At 38.4% G+C, this 21,656-nt stretch overlaps 1 protein-coding gene across 7 annotated transcripts; it reads left to right on the top strand.

Moving 5' to 3' along the window:
* Positions 1 to 1,192: 1,192 nt before the first annotated feature.
* zgc:66447 (SLAIN motif-containing protein-like) lies at positions 1,193 to 20,492 on the top strand. Of its 7 annotated transcripts, XM_027135815.2 has the most exons (11): positions 1,300 to 1,444; positions 1,834 to 1,869; positions 3,957 to 4,495; positions 9,633 to 9,772; positions 12,058 to 12,189; positions 13,605 to 13,745; positions 15,171 to 15,455; positions 16,220 to 16,360; positions 18,849 to 19,146; positions 19,611 to 19,697; positions 19,878 to 20,492. In XM_027135815.2, exons 3-10 carry the CDS (start codon positions 3,966 to 3,968, stop codon positions 19,654 to 19,656), a joined length of 1,713 nt encoding a protein of 570 aa, XP_026991616.1. In that variant the 5' UTR covers positions 1,300 to 1,444; positions 1,834 to 1,869; positions 3,957 to 3,965; the 3' UTR covers positions 19,657 to 19,697; positions 19,878 to 20,492. The 7 variants fall into 7 exon arrangements, with proteins under 7 accessions (XP_026991612.1, XP_026991611.1, XP_026991614.1 ...); XM_027135811.2 differs by lacking the exons at positions 1,300 to 1,444; positions 19,611 to 19,697 and adding an exon at positions 1,193 to 1,213; XM_027135810.2 differs by lacking the exon at positions 19,611 to 19,697 and having other exon boundaries at positions 1,267 to 1,402.
* The last annotated feature ends 1,164 nt before the right edge of the window (positions 20,493 to 21,656 follow it).

Genomic DNA, 21,656 nt, shown 5'->3' with positions numbered 1-21,656 from the left:
TTTTGTCCAGGTGGGTATGGTCTTGTTGGAGGTTGATGGCAATGGCATCATCTGTGGAGAATTTGGGACAATATGCAAACTACATGGGGTCCAGTGAGGGTGGCAGCAGGGTCTTGAAATGCCTCATGATGAGCCTCTCACAGCACTTCTTAACTATGGGTGTTAATGCAATGTGTTAATAGTCATTAAGGAAGGATGGTAGCGGACTTGAGGCATGTTGGAACAATGGCTATTGAGGGAAATGCCGAAGACGTCATTGAAAACATCTGCTAGTTGTTCTGCACATCCCCTAAGTTAGGAATGTTGTCTGTCCAGCAGCCTGCCGGGGTTAAAAACTGGTAGCATTTTCCACAGCTATGGTAAAACAACGCACATCATCATTGGGAGGATGGGTTGTCTTCCTCGTCACCCCAAGTGTAGAAATAATTCAGTGCATCTGGAAGGGAGGTGAAATTGTCTTGAAGTTATGATGACTATTGTTTGCATGCTTCCTGAATATGTACCAGTTAGCGTACTCAAACATAGTCGTTAGCAGAGTTGTCTCCTGTATGCCAGCATAGCTTTACGACCCAGAAGTTAATTTCTGTTACACTTACCTTACAGCAGCTATAAACAGTAATTTCTGGTATAGGAATATGTATATGTGTATTTATAAACGCACCCTCCAGTGTCACCCGAATGAGGATGAGGTTCTCTTTAAAGTTTGGTTCCTCTCAAGGTTTCTTCCTCTCCCATCTAAGGGAGTTTTTCCTTGTTACAGTCGCCTCAGTCACCTCAGGCTTGTTTATTGGGGATAAATACAAACACATTTAAATATAAGTCTAATATTATCCTTGAATTTTTGTATTATATTAATCTTTGTAGTATATTTTTTTGTATTATGGTTCTAATGTTGCTTTGCGACAATGTCCATTGTTAAAAGCGCTATACAAATACATTTTAATTGAATTATTTTTTAGTAAATTAAAATGTGTAGAGGTAGACTGATTTCTGTGGTATGAGTGGTACACTATTTACAGTTTTCTATTAGCACTGAGCACAGAACTCAAATTATCCAGTAAGGAGCGCTAAATCCCAATACAACACAACGTGCGTTTTTAGGATAGTTAGGATAGGCTAGGATTGGCTAATAGAGAAAGACTGCTTGTAATTGGAAACTACTGGCCAATTATATTGTAGAAGGCGAGTTCTATTCAAGCCGTACGATCCAAAGGTAACGGTGATGTATGTATAGTTACCTCCACAGGCAGGGGGGCGGGACCTTTCATGCGATTGGTCTAGAGTCGGGCTACTCGGCGCTTCACAACAAACTGGTTAGCCCTGGGAATTACCTAGCTAGGCAGCTAACCGGCGAAGGTTGCAGCAAGAAAATCGAACACTGGGAACAGAAAGTAGTTATTCGGTAAATAAATGTTGATACAAATGTTGCTGGCGGTAATTTAAGGTACGTTCTTTAATATTGGTTATAGACTGGGAAACACGTAGCTCACTGTTTACCCGGCAACAGTGCTAGCTCTCTGTTTAGCTAACGGCCCCTTTTATATTTAGCTTGTTTTTTCGTTGCTAGGTAGCGGTGTACACCGACTCAATGTTTATTTTAATAGAATTCTCGACAATATAAGACTTCAGACAAATATCAACGACGTGCAATATACAGGTTACTAGAATACATGTAACATGAGGAGCAGTTTTGCGGCTTTCCTGGTCTTCACCAGTATTTGCAGACTTAGGCAGATTAGCTTAGCTGTGTTAGAGACACGTTTGCTTGACCTACGTGCAGATATAAGGAGCTGGGGAAAGACATTCCATATTAATCCGATTTTGTTTCTATAGCAACAGCTACACCACAGAGGACTTTGCGGTTTCCAGGTAACCTGACATGCTGTGCATTTATTATTATTATTATTATTATTATTATTATTACTAACTTAGAGTTCATGTAATGAGTTACATATTTTTTTACATAAAAAAATACATAATTGTAGCTATAGATGGTTAAAAACGTATGACGTGCCATTCATTAATAAATGAATTGTAATAAGTGGTCACATTTATTACATAATCTCAATTATTAATCTCAGGTTTGTGACTGGACTCATTACATCACAGTGCTGATTATTTCTGTGTAACTTCTTACCCTGTCATGGTTTATTCCTTACTTAATGTTAAACACATTAAACACTGAGAAAGTGAACACGAAATGCTTTAACTATCAAATGTTTGTACAGCAGGTAACAATGGCCTTGGCTTAAAGTCAAGTGAGCATCATTAATGTACCATGTATTACAGTGATTCATGATTTCCAGCCTATCTACAGCATAAACCCTGCCCTTTTCAACAAATACCAGCCCTAACACACACTGTTATAATAGCTAACAATAGAACAAAGACATCTAGCCCAATATGAATGTAATAGGACATAATAGTATTTGTTTGTCTTTATGCTTTTTGGTTATGCACAGAACTGATGTGAACTTCAAAGAGAGCAACTTTTTTTAGAACACAAACTTACAATACATTGTTGAAACAAATTTCTCCAGCTGAATTCAAAACTCGCCAAGAAAGTTTGAAATTTGATTGGACAGGACTCCCTAAACCTTAAATAGTTTCCATTCGAACACGGGTTGAACATACACAATCCCTGCACGTTTTAATCAGATAGATTAAGTCATAGGGATTTTGTTTTTATTTCTCTATTAGTTTTTCTTCAGGGTAGGGCTGTATCTCTACTTTCCAGTTTACTTGCAAATCATTTCCATTTTCAATCTTACTGATTTCATGAAACCTTCTCTTGCTCCTTTACAGCCTAACCCTACACTTGTGTGGCTTTTATTCTCTTATGGGGTGGAATCTAAAGCTATGTGGCTAAACACAAATGAAATAATGCACCAATCCATGGCAATGTTGTTTGTTTCACATTGGTCCATGCTAGTCTTTGTACTAGTTTCACAGGCAGATTAGCAAAGCAGGCTAACTCTAGTAGCTGTGGACGCTCAACATTAGCGCCAACAATCTCTGCTACTTCCTTCCAGGCTTTATTTTTGTTCCTTCCCACATATAATGAGAGGTTGTATAGGACAGGATGAGGTGAAACCATGCTCATTTGCAAGTGCTTCTTTAGTTTCCAGAGAGATTTGCAAAAGAGCTAAAGCACTTTGAGCAAAGTGGATTTAAACAATGGCATTCAGATCATATGCAGAAGTATTATTGTCATTGCTTCCCTAATATGTTAATGTTCTAGGAGTTGCAGTAGTTTTCTGTAAATGTATAGTGATTGAGACTAGCATAGTGCTTTTAGTGTCTGTCTTTCTTTTGCTAGCTTGTACTATGGAAATGCAGTGTGGTTGATCGATGTCTTGCTTATTTAAGATTTACATCCAGGTACATTGAGTCATCTCAATCTTTATAACATGTTTTACCCTCAGCTTATAACTAAGAATATTTTCAGTTTTAGTCTACACGAGGGTCATTCTTTTAATTCTTAGGCTTATATACATACCAACCCTGAGGTGCATGTCAAATTACATGCTCATGCACTGTTTTACAGTAATTTGTAGTAGATAGTAAATAGTGTGAGTAGTGTGTCTAGTGTGATGCACTGTTGCATGCAACGTCATTTGTCGTTGAGAGGGAAATATATGTTTTTTTATATTTCTAACAATTATATATAATATCTCTATTCACTAAAATATGGATGTACTGAAAGAGGACATGAAGTTAATTGGTGCAAGAGTATGCTGAGGATAGAATTAGGTGGAAACCGCTAACAGGAAAAAGTAGAAGAAGACTATTTCTGTTTACTAAACCACAATAGTCTTGAGACCCTTCTAAAGTTCATACACTAGATGATAGTTACATAGTCTATAGTGTATGTGTTTAATATGCCATTTGGGATGCAGCTCTGGTACTTAGGATTAAAATTACACATGCACTGAACTTGTGTTTATACCCTACAGAGTAGGAGAATGGTGGTTCCTGACAGTGGAAGCGGAGCTCAGCAGGCAGACATGGGCACAGTGTCGGGGTTTGTAGACGAACAGGACGGCGTGGAGCTGGAGGAGGTCCGCAAGTTGCGTGAACTGGTGCGGCGTCTTGAAGTACAGAACGAAAGCCTGCGCAACCGGGGCAGCACTCAGCATCACAACATAAATGATAACGAGAGAACACTGCACGAGGACACTGGAACCAGCTCAGCAACGGACGACCAGACTTTGTCTCCTCCTCAGGAAAGTGTCATGAAAGACATGTATCCTCTTTCTGAAGCCACGAGGCTAGAGGATGATGAGGAGATGGAACAGCACAGCCCAGTTTTTAATCTCCCTTGTGTCTCTGCACCAGGGCACACTCAAGAACACACACACACTAGCTCTTCTCCCGATAGTTATGACTTCGAGACAGTCTGTGGGAGCGATGCAGGTGTGGACCAGTCTGCGCTGGACGAGGTGGATGTGCTCGATTTGGATGACTGTGCTGATATCGGTGACGAGGACTGCTGGTATGTTTCTGATGTTTTTTATTTTGCGATATTAGTTTCACCTTATCAAACATTAAACCAGCTGTTCTAAAAAGGTGGTGTAATGTTTCAAATAGAAACAATTACAGGTATCCATTTATGCACTGGAGTCTGATCAATCACTAGCCGTGTCTGTCTTTTCGAGTTGACATTGTGAACATTTTGTTTTCAGCTTATTCCTCTTGAACAAATAAATTCTCCATGCTGTAAAAAGCATCCAGTAACTTCAGAAGCAGATTTATTAATGTCACTACTGAAATATAGGTCATGCACTGCACATGCATAAGCAAAAACCGGCTTAAACAGGAACTTCAAGGGCATCATTGATTCAGTTGACAACAATAGCTATGTCCCAAATGACATACTATACACTATGCTTATGCACTATGCAGGTCCTCCAGGATTTCACAGAGGGTTTTTTTTTAAGTGTTGCAGCCAAAAATGTTTGACGCTACTTTAGATTTTTTGTGGCAAACTACTCGAATATGCTAAAATGTAAGTAAGGTTTCTTTTTTTAAACTACCACCAGTTGCTTTATTTACTTTGTATAACTGTACTCATGATCAACACACTTGAATGGAAGAAGGCTTTGGCTGAATATTTGTTGTGATGACATCTAATGACACGTCCTTGTCCAAATCTAAAGACAATCTATGAATTTTAGAAGTGAAGTATCGTCTCAAATGGAACAGTTTTTTTTTTTTTACCAACTGGAAGTATAAAACCTTTCCCAATCTATGGAGGTAGATGTCTGATGCATATAATCTGAGGACCCTAGCTTCAGGACTCTGTAAAAACTGGCAAATGAAATCCCACAATGTCTGCCAATTTAAAAGACGTTTATTTATCATGTTAAAATGTGTTGCCTGGCCAACTTTTCCTTATCCAGGCTCAGAGCCTCTTAGCTATGCCCCTGTTCCACAGTGTGAGCAAAGCTGTGTATGAAGTTTACAACATTCCTCACTTTTTTTTCTCTTTTCAGTTCAGTAAGTGCATCATCTGTGTACTTGAAATGCACTTCATGTTTTTTTGTGGGAACACACTACCCGCACTATTTATACTAAGAAAAGGCATAGGTTAGTGCATAATTAAGCAATTTGGGACGCATCCAATGTCAAATTATTGTTATGCCACGATTAAAACAAGGTTGAGAAAATCTGCACACTGTCATGTATGCTGGAATAAACAGCAGCAACAGTCTATAATAATCTGTGTTTTACACCTCTCTGTTTGTTTTGAGCATTCACAATTGTGTATCTGTTATAGGGTGTATCACAATGGCTCCGTTCAGGCTGAACATTCTCAACAGGAACTCTTGTTTGTTTATGTAAAAATGTATTCGGCCATTTAAAGAAATGTTGGTGCACTGTACAGTATCTCGCAATGGAACTGGCTGTGTGCACAAAATGGTCGTAAACCATGCAGATGCCACTCGTCTGCAGTGCTCTTTTAGGATTTGGTTTTTACATGTCTGGTTTCCTCTGTCAATCCAAAGATTGGCGCTTCTAAATTGTGTGTGTGTGTCCCTTATGACATGTTGGCACACTGTCCAGGATGCCACCCTCTCTGTGCCCCATGTTTTCTGAAGTATACTTACTCCAGGCTCAACCCTGTGTAAGGTATGCGTTACAGAAAATAGATGAATGAATATGACCTGAGAAATGTCTCTTCTGTAATGTGGGAAATTCACACAAAACCAATTAACAAACACATTTCTGTCATGGCCATAAACCAGCACTGGGACCTCTGAGGTTTGATTGTTTGTTTATTCTGTGCAAAAATGTCAACTATCCAAAAGGCTTTTAATTGTGTTGTCAGCATTTATAATCTAATGTCTGTTCTGTAAGCGAGGAGAAAAGCCGTTCCTCAGTCTGAGAGTGCAGGCAGAAATGGCCCTGAAGTACAGTACCTGCTGAAAGTGCAAACAGATGATGGCAGTTGGTGAAAGAGCTCTTTGCACATGCTGGTAGCTTTCCTCAGATAGTACATGAGACACGGAGAGAGATCTCATCCAAGACTGGAAGTGACTAACTGCAGAGATTTCTTGGCTATTAATGTGCAGTTTGTATTAAAGGTTTACGGTTTGAAATGGAAGTAAAAAAAAAACAAAAACATCACCATGGAAGTAATCAACTGTATAAAAACTATGTGGTGTATGTAAAATGATGTAATTATGGTAGTAGTTTGGAAGTAATTATGATCAATTTGAGGGCCCATGGTGGCTTAGTGGTGAGCATGATTGCCTCGTACCTCCTGGGCTGGAGGTGTGATTCCTGTCTCTACCCTGAATGCACAGCTTTTGTATGCTATGCTCTTCCTGTGCTTCAGGGGTTTCCTCGAAAAAAAAAATGAGGTGTGGGATGACTGGCATCTCTAAATTCTATGGAATGTATGTGTTATTGTGCTCAGTGATTGGTTTGAACCCCGACCAGGGTGTCCCCCTGTCTTGTGTCCAAGATTCCCTGGACACGATTCCAGGTTCTGATGCAGCTGATAAATAATGGGTATAATTATCAGGTTATACATTGCAGCTTCCATATCTGATTGATTTGGCGATACCTGAATTCTGTGCAGGGTCTCATCATATAGCCGGCTAAGATCTGTGCTTCTCAGTACTGGGCTTGTTGCAGCGTTGATATCGATGTCATTTGTGATGAACTGCTGTGCTTGTGGCTGTTCTTTCATTCCTTATGCCTGTCTGCACATCAGCGTCCAACCCGGAGGATAGTGAATGCGACTGGTTTGCATTAATCAAAACACTGCTCCTGGCTTTTGTTTTAGTCTTGCTGCCATTGTTTCTAAGAGTAAAATTGAAACGTGTTGTTTAAACAGCATTGCTGTTGAAGTGATACAACTGTGGCAGTGAATTGACTGCCTGCTTTAATAAACGTTATGAAAGGCAGTTTGTGTTTGAATGTTTGTTTCTCTCTATGCTCTTCCTGCTGTTATGTCATGACAGATTATATTTATTATTATTTCAGCCAGAAGGTATGCTTATCCAGCCAATTTTATTTAAGCAGTAGAAAAACTTGCTATCAAGTTGTAGACATGATGTGACGTTAGGGCAAAATTCACTACAATTTAGCCCCATTCATTAATTCATTTACATATGGAAGATGATCTATATAAGTGGATGTCTAAAAAATGTTTAATTTATATGACAAGGTTTATTGTGAAGAGATCATTGTAAATCTCAGTCAGATGGTAAAACTGTGCTTTCTATCATATGTAGACTTCAAGTTGGAGGCTGGTGAGGGAAGTTAGAAAATGAACTAACATGCCATAAGAATGTTTTTTGTAACTTTATACATATATGAAGTGTGATGTATCACACAGATGTAAACCAGTGATACCTTGGGTTAGAGATCATTGTTTATGAATCATCTGAGATGGTCAAAGTAAACATAAATAAAGAATGTGTATGAGACTTATTAAGACCAGTAGTCTGTCTGGTGGTCTGTAGTAGAAAGTGGTATGTACCAGTAATCCTTTTTTCTATATGGTTGCTTAATATAGACTATTCTAACCCACGGGTTATCCTGCTTGGGTATTTGAGTTCCATAATTGCATATATCCTAATTTACACATATGTACTTGACATATTTTTTGTTGTCTCTGATTTAGGGTTGTTATAAGCTCTGGGCTTGGCAGTAAGACGGCCATACTAAACAAGTATGTGATCCTGCTTACGCAAAAGCAGCGGTGGCTCAACGATAGCTTTATGTTTAACTATGTAGAATCTGATCACGTGGGGAAACAGGAAAACCTGGTGAATCCTGACAAACTTTAGAAAAAGCAACACCGAATTTATTAGCTGATATCCTTAACTGGATCTGGGATTTGAAGGGCATATTATTTCCTTTGTGTCTCTATTTTTGGGTTGTTTACTCTGTCCATAGCTTTTAAACGTTACATGAACTTTTCTCTCTTTAGTGCTACAAAGGCTTACAATAGATTCGCTCAGTACATTTACATTTGAGCAGTAGTAATTGTGTAGATCAGAGGAGCTGTACCGCCTCCTCTTCTGCCTGTGGGCTTTGTCTGATAAGATTAAAGTGAGAGCCAAGAGAAAGTGCTAATTGTTGGGTAACTGGGCCATCTGAGGCAAAGGCTATTGGCTTTTAAACACACGCTGAAGATGGGCCTCAAATTATATACCTACATTTACATTTACAGCCTCAGGCAGACGCACTTATTCAGAGAAATTTTACATTTTTTGACTGTGCTTGGGCGATGATGGAGCAAAATAAGTACTTCATACTTATGCCACTATTCTATGCTATTTTGTATATTAGTGAGTATTGTGTTCATGTTGAAAAATTCCCCCAAGAAGAAGTGAACTTCAGGCACCAGCATAATGTACTTCTTCATGTGAAAAAGTGTGGAATGTTGGACTCTTCTTTCTTAGCAGACGAAGGATAAGGCTACCAGGCACTGACACTTAAAAAAGATGCCGATTGACACTCTAGTGGACAAGCCATCTTACAAAGGTCTTTTAAATTAGCTCACATTATGTGAGTTCTAATAATCCACCATATTTTGATCAATTCTATGATAGCATGTGAAAGCAGCATTAGATTTTATGAACATGGTCTGTTTAGCATGGAAGCTTCTGACAATAGGTTTTTTCTCTTCAATCTGAGCTGTTAAATGTTTTTACATCTGTACTGTATTTTTATCTGTGTTTTTCAAAAAAAAAAAAAAAGATGTGACTCTTTAGCTGTAGGTGTGTTTTTTTTGGCTCTGTCTTTGAGGCACGCGTATCATTTATATCGTGAGACATTCTTCGACTCAGCCTTGGGTTGCAAGTGATCACTGTGAAATCGCTGATCATCAGTAATCTGAGACAAACCTGTTCTGATGAGACACTGTTTTTTCAGCTTGGCATTCAGATCATGGGTGTAGTGTTGTTGTTGTTGTTTTTTTTGTTTGTTTTGTTTTGTTTTAGAAGTGTGTGAAAAGCTGGATGTCTTCAAATGTGAAGGATTTGACCATCACTTCTGTTTTCTTTCATGAGCCTTATTTGATGTACACACACCTGATGAGCATGAATACTTTTCCATTTATTTAAAACACAGCTCTCTCTCTTTCTCTTTTTTTCTTTCTCTCTGACACGTAGGTTGTACGTGTCTCCGAAGAAGCAGGTACAAACAGAGCAGGGCCCGGAGTCTCCTCTGAAATGGTGCCGGAAGGTGCTTGATCACCCGAGCCCTGAGACTGAGGTGGCTTGCAGGACACTTCTGAATCGTCTGGATCAAAGTATGCATTACGCACCTTGACATTGTGTGTACACATTTACTTTTAGACAAGTACACACTAACACACAAGATGCTATGTCTGTGTATGGAGAGATATGGAACAAGGGATTCTTGCCTTATATTTACAAAGAAGCAAATTAATTTTGTTTCTTGTAGGTCAGTATGAGTAACAGTTAACGTAGGATTTTGAAAATGCAATGCTTTTTGCGTTTAAGGAACCCAGCTTGTTTGAAAATAGTGCAACTTAAGAAAACAGACCATAAGAGAGAACTATTCTGTACTGTCTGTCTGCAGAACGAGGTGTTATTTCTGTGTTTATTACTGTGTTTGTGTAGTTACATGGGGTGTGTGTGTTTTACAGCTGAGCATGTTCCACTGAAGCTTCCTGTTGTATGAAGCTTGCTTTCTTTACTCTAGTGTTACAAAGGGTTATCTCACACTTGAAATATTTAACTCTAGGTCATTGTAAACAGAATCCTGGGTTTATCTTGTTTCATGTTTCACAATGCTCATACTTTACGAACAACAAATCCTGCCTATTTGCAATCTGAAGTTTCACATTGTATATTCCTAAACTCTGGCTTAATGTGTGTTTTTTTTTTTTTTATTTTTTTTTTTTATGTATTTGCATATTAGCTCCATCAACAGCCATGACTAGATAAATTCACCATGAATCCATTTTAAATAACAGCCAGTCTCACACCTTCTCAGTAAGGAAAAAAGTGTCTCTGCGTAAATCCTCCGTGACTGTTTTTAAGCCTCCTGAGACGTACAAAGGCAAGACGAGACAGGAAAAAACAAGAGCAAATGATCTGTATTTTTTTTTTTTACCATGGAAAGATATGTTTAATAGTACAATAGTGTCATTATTTATGCCTTGGAAATTATGGATTGTTTCCAAGAGTCATCACTGGTGCCTTTTCATGTCTACTGGCACATTTAGTGACTGGATACACCATATTCAAATTACATGAACAATGTTCATGTTTTTAGTGAACACTTTGATAGGCCAGGCTCGCGATTATAGCCGTGAAATTCTGAAATTCGGAGTATGGTTTGCTTTCTCCATGTAGAAAGCGATGATCCACTTGTGAATTACAGATTGACACGTTCCTCTACACAGGGTTAAAAGCAGGGTTTAGAACGCTGATAATCCAAGGTTAAGAGCATTGTGAAAACTCCGTAAAAGAAAGGATTAGCTTGCATATTTATGAAGCCTTTAAGATATGACAGGAAGAAAGATAACAGTACCTTCTCCTTTGCATGGAAAATGCTTAACATTTTCACTGCAGTATAACAGTATATACAATATAAAATGTACTGAATTGTAATTGGTGCTTACAGATAAAATTGCATTTATTGATTCCATTCCAAGTTCAACGGCTGTAAATGATAAACAAACTTAAAGGATTAATACCATTTCTATACGTTTTTGCTCATGACCTGCTGACTCTACAGTCCTAGGCATCTTATATATAAAAAGAACATCTAATATATAAAAGAAAATCTAATGTATAAAAAGGTTACTTTATTTCCTGGACAAGTGCAGGCCTGAGGACGAGTTGTGTTCACGAGAATCAAGGCACAGGACCATTGTAAATCTAATTCTGACCCCCTCTTGCAGGTAGTCTCAGGTTTATTACCGTGATGCATTTCCTGGTCCACATTCTTTGACTTTACCAGCTTTTCATGTGAACCTTCTGTGAGTCCTTAACAGGCTACATGCTACAGAATGTGAATGTCCCACGTACCTTTCGATTAAAATTTATTTTTGGAAATGCAGCATCAGTGATTATAAGTTGATAAGGGGAAATATGTAAACACCTTTAGCTTACAGGATGTGGTAGCCTAGTGGTCCATGTACTGGACTGATAACTGAGTTATAATCCCAGGTCCACCAGGCTGTCACTGCTGGGGCCCTGACTAAGGTCTTTAACCCTCTATTGCTCAGCTGTATAAAATGGGATAAAAATGTAGGTCGCTGTTAATAGGGGCGTCTGCCAAATTCCATAAATGTACATGAATTGTACGTTAATAAGGGTGTCCCCTCGCTTGACTGCCCCTACTCCAACACATATATTGATATTTGTGTAAACTCTAGAGACTGGTTTGTGTGTCTGTGTTTGTGTGTGTGTCAAATCAGGCATTTCTGAAATACACAAACCAGCACATCTTTTCATATTAAAGTGACAGTTGAGTGTATACAGTGAGCAGCGGTGCCTAAACAACGTTATACTCCTTCAGATGCAAAATTATATGCCACCTCTCCCTTTGTTTCTCCCATAGGCTCGAGATGGAGGAACATGTACAGCAGCCCATCGCAAACCTCTGCGGGCTCATTAGCCGAAGCCGGCTCATCTCATTCCCCTGGGTACCACAAATCAACTAACAAAACCCTACTAACCTGTGGCAGCTCAGGTACGGCATGACATTAACACAAACGCTCCTGCTTTCGTAAAAACGTGCATTTTAAAGTCCCTCGCACTATAGAAACACAAAACATGCATCAGTGTGTTTTGTGATAACTTTATGGGTGTCACGTATAGCTGCTAAGGTTTGTTTTTCTTCCCATTTCTGTGTATTTATGTGATGTCATGCATGGGGTGTGTGCTGAATGTTTGCCATTAGAGAACTTATGTTGACTGAGTAAATAACAAATTCGAAAAACGGGCAAGTAAAAATTAAAGCATTTGAAGGGAAGGACTTAGCATAGAATCTGCTGCCTCTTTTTTTGTTTTACTCTGAAGATCATTTGTTAAAAGGGACATGTCTGCTACATTTTAGGCACATGAAATATTCTATATGATCTAGAATTCTTTTAAACAATGATTTATTTGCACTTGGATTTCCTCGATGTAGAGTTTTACTTTTGTTTTTCGGATAATTCTTTTATTTCATAAAATTCCATAAAAGTTCCATAAAACATCTTAAACAAAACGTGTAAGAATCATAAACTTTTAGTCACAGAGCTTATTACAATAATCTACAATATAAAAAGGAAAAAAAATCCTTCAGCGTAAGGCAGCGAAAGGGCAATGATCACTTCTGAGTAAGATTACAGAATCCCTCCATCAGTCTACTACTAAATACAACAGACTCTAATATTGTAACTAATAAGAACTAATAACTAAAGGTATATGTCATGATATAGTGAACATCTTATGATTTTTATTTTAAAAAATCTTGACAAAGCAAATTAAATACAACATTCTGTTATTGTGTGCTGTTTGCTTCAGCAAGTCACTTCCTATAGTGATGGTGCAGTTGTTTCCTTGCACATGAAGGCCATATAAATCTTCATCAAATTACCTCTCTGAGACTGGCAGCTTCTTCATAAACCCTCGATCATATACAAGTTTTCGACACCCTTTGGCTCACTTACTATGTAGTAATCAGCATGTGTGAGTGTGAGTTAGTGATTTCGAAGTTCTTCACACACGTGCGCAAGATTGAGATGTTATTTAACTACAAAATGAAGAACAAAAAAATACAGTTTTAATCAAATTTTCCGTATCATAATCACACTATCTTTCCTGTAGGTGCTTAATGGTTAACCTGTTAAATTTTATTTAATAATATCTGCATACAGATGCTGCATCCATTGATTTCATCATTTTTTTTGACTGACATGGGCATAAAGAAAATCCAGAGCTTTCAGCTCATAATTCAGATTGTGCCATTCATGTGCATTTAACTTATAAATCCGTAGAAAGAAGTGCTGGGCGAGTTCAAGTGGAACTGTTTGCGTGTATGGAATTGAACGAGGTCTTGACATGGCGTTTTACTTGAGTGTAATTACAGATCTTCTGTTTCTGCATGTTTTGCGATTGTAGGTTACATGAGCATGCACTCGGCGCTGAGCTCCCAGTCGTCCATCGACAGCGAGCTGAGCACGTCGGACGATTCCATCTCAATGGGTTACAAACTGCAGGACCTGACAGACGTGCAAATCATGGCTCGGCTGCAGGAGGAGAGTGAGTGGATATGCACGTAATATATATGTATCATGTATCTAAAACAGGCTTCAAAGTAAAGAAACATGTTAGTGCAGCTTCTTCAGTGGATTAAATGATCACTATCCTACTATTGCTACATGACAAAAGTAAATCGTGTGTGCATCATCTTATTTAAATGTCTTTTTTTTTCTTTAGTATTATCCTCCAGAAGCTTCACAAGTGTAAACTAGCTTACCGTGACTTGTCCTTCCCTTTGATACTCTATTAACCTCCCCAACAGGGATTTTAGATTGAGAGTGCTGCAAGGCCCTGACTTTGTGAATTAACAGGAGGATGATTTTGATTGACATGAAGTCATTTAGAATCTGCTAAATTCTGTAAATACAATCTGTGAATTCAGAGAAATGAGTTGTGCTTGTGAAATAAAAACATACAACACAATGAAAATAACTCGTGCATGTGTAAAAATGTGCATTGTGTCTATTTGTAAAAACACTGTTCACCAATTACAAGCACACTATATAGAATTACAAGATCAAATCATTGCCTGTTTGCAATGCAGTGAAGTTGTGCACTTGTCATTGGTGCACATTTATGTCTGTTATTTTACACATCCAGTGTGCACAGTTTGTTTCAGTTCAAATTACTTTTGCAGGTTTATGTTTTGTATTTTAAGCTGCATTCTGCATCAAGTCACCATTTGCTGTACTATGAAATCGCCTGTAGGTATTCTTACTGCTGGTCACCGTAGTAATAATGCTTATCAGCGAGTCGTGCCTCTAGCATTCAACTGGACAGTAAATCAGTTTTCTTGCTGCTTAAGTGAAGTGTTCTGTAAGCATTTGGTGTTTTTATATAAAATTCGCCAGTGTGTATGTGTATGATGTCACATGATTTAAAGAAGAAGCAATGTGAGAACTTTACAATGTGCGTTCAGCAACATGTTTGCATAAAGTTCACTTCACTTGACTTTGATCTCCTGTCACTTGCTATAGACAGACAGACACAGAGTTTATTGATCCCAGAGGAAATTCAAGAATTAATAGATTAAGTGATTTAGCATTAAATAGCTTTAAATTGGCAACCAGGATATAATTAGTGTCACTTAAAATGATTTTGATTAAATATTTTTTTACTAAAAATTAATCAAATATAAACATTTTGTATTTCTGTTGAAGCTTTTAAATTCCATATTTCATTACCTTTATATGCAGCTTTAAGATCTGAATACAGGACATGAAAATTCAAGATCTGAGAGTCAAGATTTTATTTCACATACACAGTTTACAACTAACAGCGAAAAAAAACACAGATCTTACACAGACTGCTTATACTGTACAGAGTTAATTTACCCATGTTCAGCTCTGTGGCCATGTTGTGCCTCCAGCTACTCAGTCCACCTTTATTGTGTTTTTGTTAATATCTGTAATTTTGTATTTGTAGGCCTGAGGCAAGACTACGCTTCAAGCTCGGCCTCGGCATCCCGGCGGAGCTCAGCAGCTTCACTGCACTCGTTAAGGCGAGGCACGTACAGCGATCAGGAGCTGGACTCCTACAGCTTGGAGGATGAAGAGGCAGACATCATGCCTTACACACACATCCACCGCCGCCACTCCCCTTCTCCCGGCACGTCACCTCGCTGTCCATCACCAGCTGCTGGCACACGTGTGCCCAGGTGCTCGCTTCAGGGCATGGCGCCAGAGCTCCTCAAATTTACTAGGAGTGAGGGTAGGACTTAACACAACATGCATATACAATTGCCTGGTTTTAAAAAGCCTGGCAGATATTTGTTTAGAGCTTAAAGCAGCAGTGGTTTGATGTTACAAGGTATTAAGATGAATACAGTGCATGGAACTGTGGATCAGTTTCCATGAATAAGAGTTTTCTACAAATTGATAATTTAATACTTTATATTGTCAGATGTTCCTGTGTTTACAGAATGGGCCTTGTGTTACCTTAGTAGCCTACTGCAGCATACTGCGTCTTTCACTCTAATCTCCATCTACCACATCAGTAGTGTGCAATGATCACATTTATATGTACTTAGAAAAGAAGAGATTAGGGAGGGAGAAGGCAGGGATTAGTTCTGAAAAACAGGAACTTTGTTGTACACTTTGCATTATGGGTAGTTGATAGTAGTGTAGCATACAAACACTGTTTTTATTCTTTTATTTAAATCATTTAACAAACAGTTCAAAAGTACAAACACATCAGCTGCAGTGAGCTAACTATGTCGCAATTAAAGTGACACACAATTAAATGAACCCGAAACTGTGTGCTATATAAGGTGCGAAACACTCGTGAAATGTTTTTGCTGATTTTCGCTGATGGTGAAGGCACCAGGGTTTGATTTAGACACTCTGAAAGCATTCCAGATGTCATTCCACCCTGCACTAATAAAAGGAAAGGTGACTGCATGTAGCCATTTTCCTTTTACAGCAAATCTGAGGTGTGTGTGTGTGTGTGTGTGTGTGTGTGTGTGTGGATTTCAGAGGAGTTAAGACACAGCATGCCTAACCTGGCCCCACGCACCAGCCTACGCTCGCTGGAGGCAGTGAGAAACAGCCGCAGCATGGAGGCTAACCTGCACAGCTCAGGCAGTCGCATGTCCCGCCTACCCCAATCCCCCACAGGTCGGTACCCAGCATCCCCTGCTGCTTCACCCTCATCCATACACCCTAGAGTAGGAGTGGCTGTATGACTGTCATCCCTTCACTTCACTTATGTATTTCTTTTTTTATTTAAAGTGTTTATTGAAGGCTTTCAGGCATTGACTGAAGTTGATAGTACCAGATTCTGAAAAATATGTTGCCCGTTATTCTTCAGACTCGTGTATGATCATGCCAGATGAGTGTATGCAGAATGCAATTTCATTTGCATTCTGTAGAACGATACAAAGGAAAGGGGACGTCAGTCTGTCAGTGCAGCTCCTCACACAAAGCTTACTCTTAGTCTTTCTCTGGGAATGACAAAAACATATGGCCCAATAATAGATGATTCCTGGAAGGATGGCTGTTACTAAAGTATTTTGTTTTGTTTTCCTTATACACTCCTATACAACATTCATGAAACACAAAAGCTGCCTTTAAAAACATCACATTAATGTTGGACATACGGCCAGAAGCAGAAAGACACAAAAACACACCAAGCCTGGAAAGTTTTACTCCAGCTCCTAACTCAAAACTTACCCCTAAAACCCCCTCTCTGACACAACACGTATATGCTTCAGGACAGTGGAGGTGGACATATAATGCCTATAGAAAAAATTTGGACCACTTTTCTACTCCTGCACTTTATCCAGACTCTACTCTTAAATTCAAACCATAGGTTTTCACTTAATTCTAAAACATTATTATGAGTTTATACTGTATTGTTTATATGTGGTTTTTATGGTAGGTTTGTGGTCATTATCTCATTAAAAATCCTTTCCGCAGTGAAGTTTGAACCTCGAACAGCCATACAATTAAAACTACTAACTGGTGAAGTGAATAACTAATCACCTTGTTACAGGGGCACCTGTTAAGGGTGAGATTATGTTAGGCAACAGATGAACAGTCAGTTCTCCAGTTTGATATGTTGGATACAGGAGAAATGTAAAAGTGTAAGGATCTGAGCTGCCAAAATGTGATGGCTAGATGATCTCCAAAACAGCAGGTCTTGTGGGGTGTTCCCCATGGAATGCATTCGTCAGTACCTAACAAAAGTGGTCCAAAGAAGGACAGCCAGATAATTGGCAGTTGGATCCAGGGCTCATCGATGTGAGTGCAGGCTAGTCCTGATCCCATAGAAGCACTACTGTAACACACATTGCTGAAATGGATGATGCCTGCTATAATGATGGTACCATAACACAGTCAAATCAAATCAAATTTTATTTGTCACATACATACAGTGTACAACCTGCAGTGAAATGCTTTCATTGCCTGCTGTTCTTCTCAGCCCCTACTTTCAGAGAAATGTAAGAAGGTGGCCTGGTCTGATTTATCTAGTTAATCTAGTGCATGTTGGCTAACTTATATGAAGAAGATATGACAACAGGATAGGAAAAAGGTAAGGCAGCAGATGTGGCATGATGCTCTGGCAAATGTTTCAAGGAAAACTTGGGTCCTGGCATATACCACCTACCTAAACATTGCTGTAGAACAAGTAACACTATTCCCTCATGCCAGTGACCTGTATTAGCAGGATAATTCATTCTGACACACTGAAAAAATTGTACAGCTATGATTTAAAGAACATGACATAAAGTTCAAGGTTTGTGTACGATTGTGCCTTATGAGTGTACATAATTTAAACCTTCATCTGTTGCAGATTATTTTCTATGGCCTTAATTCAGCTGAATCATATTTTAACTGCTTGAAAATTTGAATAGAATTAATTTGACTTTTGGCGATCAGTGGCCATCCTGTCTCTTCTTGGTTTTCTCCTTGTTTACGGGTCACAGATTGTGTTTGCATTCATTTCAATGTTTATTGTTGGGAAACTTGGAAGAACATTCACCTACCTACATTATTTAGGAACGCTTATTTATGATATTTGATAGTGTAAAGGAAAAGCCTCAGTGTGTGTACTATTTTAGACAGTCATTTTTTTATCATGAAGTTGGGAAAATTGTGCAGTTGTCTATATTTATTGTTAATGTGTCGCCCTCTACTGGTGAATACAGAAACGGAATTTACTGCTACCCAGACCCAGATCAAAAAGGATAAGTACCGCATTTAGCAAACTATAAACGGTAAACACAAACAAAAGGCTATGCAACATAATGAATGAGGTCTAAGCAAGTAAAAATAATAGTAAACTGTAAGTAACTCATAAACTGGATGTTGCACAGTCAGTACTTTAAAATAATGTATCCTTGCAAGGAAAAAAATATATACTTTAACAATGTAAACATAGTATGCAGTCAGAAAGTATTGTAGTAGAATGTGTCTGAGCTTGCAGCACAGCAGCTATACTCAGTGCCATCTTGGATCTGTGTCATCTACGTTTATGCATGCAAAACAACTTTCAAAGGCCAAAGAGAACATTTTAAAATATTTAAATTAGAAATGATAAGTATGACCACTGTCTAAACCGTACAATCTCCCTATAAGTGCTGGCTGTCACTTGCTCTTCTAGGTGTGTCTACCACCCGATTACGAGGCAGTGGCCAGTCACCGCTCTTGTTGCGGGCTCCTGTGAAAGCTCTCAGCCCTGTGGGCAGCATGGCTGCTGTGCGGCAGTCTGCAAGAGCGAATGCTGGAGCTCAGGGACATGCTTCAGGAGCACGGAGGGTGCAGTCACCAGGGCCTGCCAACGGAGCAGCTTACGGGGCAGGAAGGACCACTAGCACAGCACCAAAACAAGCAATAGGCAGAAGCATGACACCTACTGCTGCAGCTTCCTCAAAAAGCAGGCTTGCCCAGACCCCTAGAAGGTAGTGCTTGACTCTCATATTCTGTACTGTAATTCTTTGAAGGAGATCCACTCAGATGTTTTGTTTAGTATTTGAAATCAAGTAAATATTTCACATTTAATTATATAGTACAAAAATAGAGGAATATCTCAGAACATATCACTACATTGTTTAGATACATGATGTCTATAACAATATAATGTATGGGTTTGGTCCCAAACATCTAGCAAAAAGAGGATTTATAGTTGTTTTTTTTTGTATATAATAAATTTTTTTGCAATTACAGGGAGAGAAAATAATCTATAATATCAGCTGCTTCAAATCAGGGGTTGTAATTGTTAAGAAAAAAAAAGTAAACAGAAAAATATTATAAATATATTTTGTGATCTCAAAGCACAATTGAGCATGAAAACATGAGCAAAAGCTATGACTGTATCAGTATTATATGGTCATATTGCTCATACTCAAAAAACCCCTACACCAAGTGTGGGTGTGTGTCCAGGTGGTAATGCAAATTACAGACGACTGTAATGTGACGGGGACAAAAATCCTTGTTCAGTTTCAGACCTAAAGTAAGTATGTATCTTTAATTTCACCTTGTGACTGAAATGATGGACATAAACATGATAAACATAATCTCTCATAATGCAGCTTTGAAGTGAGCAGTTTTTTCCAGCCTTTATTACTGACTCAGCATAATCAAAGCTTGATTTGTATAATCAATTTCCTGTAATTATTGCATCTTCTCACAGCAGGTCTCTGGGTATGACAAAAACCTCTGGCCCGATGACAGACGATTCCTGGAAGGATGGCTGTTACTAAAGTATTTTGCCATTTTCCTATACAACATCCTTAAAACCCAAAAGCTGCCTTTAAAAACATCGCAGGGACGTTGGACATATGGCCAGAAGAAGAAAGGCACAATACACACCAAGCCTGGAATGTTTTACTCCAGCATGAATCTCCTGCCCACCCACCCACCCAGTCATTAGCCAGAGAAATGCTAATGGAAAACCTTTGAGACAAAATTATTTTTTTTTCATCAGACTTTAAAGTGTTTTTTTTTTTTTTTTATTAAAATGCCAAGCTGCTTTATTTGTATAACTGGAAAGGTTGTTGGACAAAATGTGCTGTAGTGTATAAAATACCTAGAACATATGTATATGTTGTTTTAATAAGTTTTTAGCTCTTTATTCAGAACAATTGGATGCTCTCACTTTGTTCTTGAAAAAATGAAGGAAAATATGTATGAGTTGTGAAATTTTATCTGACCCATGGCACAAAAATACAGTCTATGCAGTCTTCCATCTTTTCAAAAAGTAAAAAAAAAGTTATAATAAAATTCAGATTACTGGTTTCTGCTTCAATAGTCTCCAACATTTTGTCTTCTCTTGTGTCTCTTCACTATTCTGACAAAGTGTCTCTTATATACTGTATATGGGGCAAGACGTGGCCTAGTGGTTAGAGAGTCTGAATCGTAATCCTAAGGTTGTGGGTTCGAGTCTCGGGCCGGCCACGACAGGTGCCCTTGAGCAAGGCACCGAACCCCCCAACTGCTCCCCGGGTGTGTGTTCACGGTGTGTGTGCACTTTGGATGGGTCAAATGCAGAGAACGAATTCTGAGTATGGGTCACCATACTTAGCTGTATGTCACGTCACTTTCTTTTTCACTTTAAATGGTTCTTTAATTTTCCAAATGAAGTTGTTGAAAGCCAAAACGTGAACTCTAGTTTGTAATTTGACCTTCCAAATAATTAATCTGTGCCGCTCCCCTCGACTTATTTTAAGCATGGCAGCATCATATCTAGGATCATAAAGTAATATGATGACTACAAACAGTAACAAATTACAAATATGAGCTGCAACTTCATTTCAAGAATTCCATAGTGGTTCTGGTTAAAGTTTAATCCAAAAATAGGTTTTATACAATTATATATTTATACAAACAATTTTAAAGTAAATTCAAAATGCATTCTGACTCTTCAGGATACTTAAGTTTATGGATTTCTTCAGTGAATGTTTCAACAATGACCTTTTACTAAATGGTACTGTGTACACAATACTGCCACCATTATCTCTATGTATGGAACAAATTTTATCTGCAGGTTATTTTCTTCATTTCATCATTTATTCATTTGATTTTCAAATTTCAGATTTATAAACTTAATCTTAACAGCTGTAGTTTTCCTACAAAATTAGGCAGCTGGCAGGTCTGTTACCAATATATGATTGGGCATTTTGCATTCTTCAGATTAGTGTATGCTTCTTAATCTTGTTCCCAAAGACACTGTTACTGTACTATAGAATATTTCTTATGTATTTATGATTATATCCCGTATGTAAAGAGATATTGGGCCTACAGTGTAAATAAACTACATGCTGTAATACAAATCATGCCTTTAATTGGAACTATTTGCCAGCGTTGGCCGCTGTGTTTGACTTTAAAAGAAGTTTATGTTCATGAAAGTACTAATTATTGAGTTCATGTCTGTGGAGTGTTTGTCACTAAGACCTGGTGTATTTACTAGCAT

This window comes from Tachysurus fulvidraco, chromosome 17 (genome assembly GCF_022655615.1).
Source record: "Tachysurus fulvidraco isolate hzauxx_2018 chromosome 17, HZAU_PFXX_2.0, whole genome shotgun sequence".
Classification (NCBI taxonomy): Eukaryota; Metazoa; Chordata; class Actinopteri; order Siluriformes; family Bagridae; genus Tachysurus; species Tachysurus fulvidraco.
This window is presented reverse-complemented; position numbering and strand designations above follow the sequence as displayed.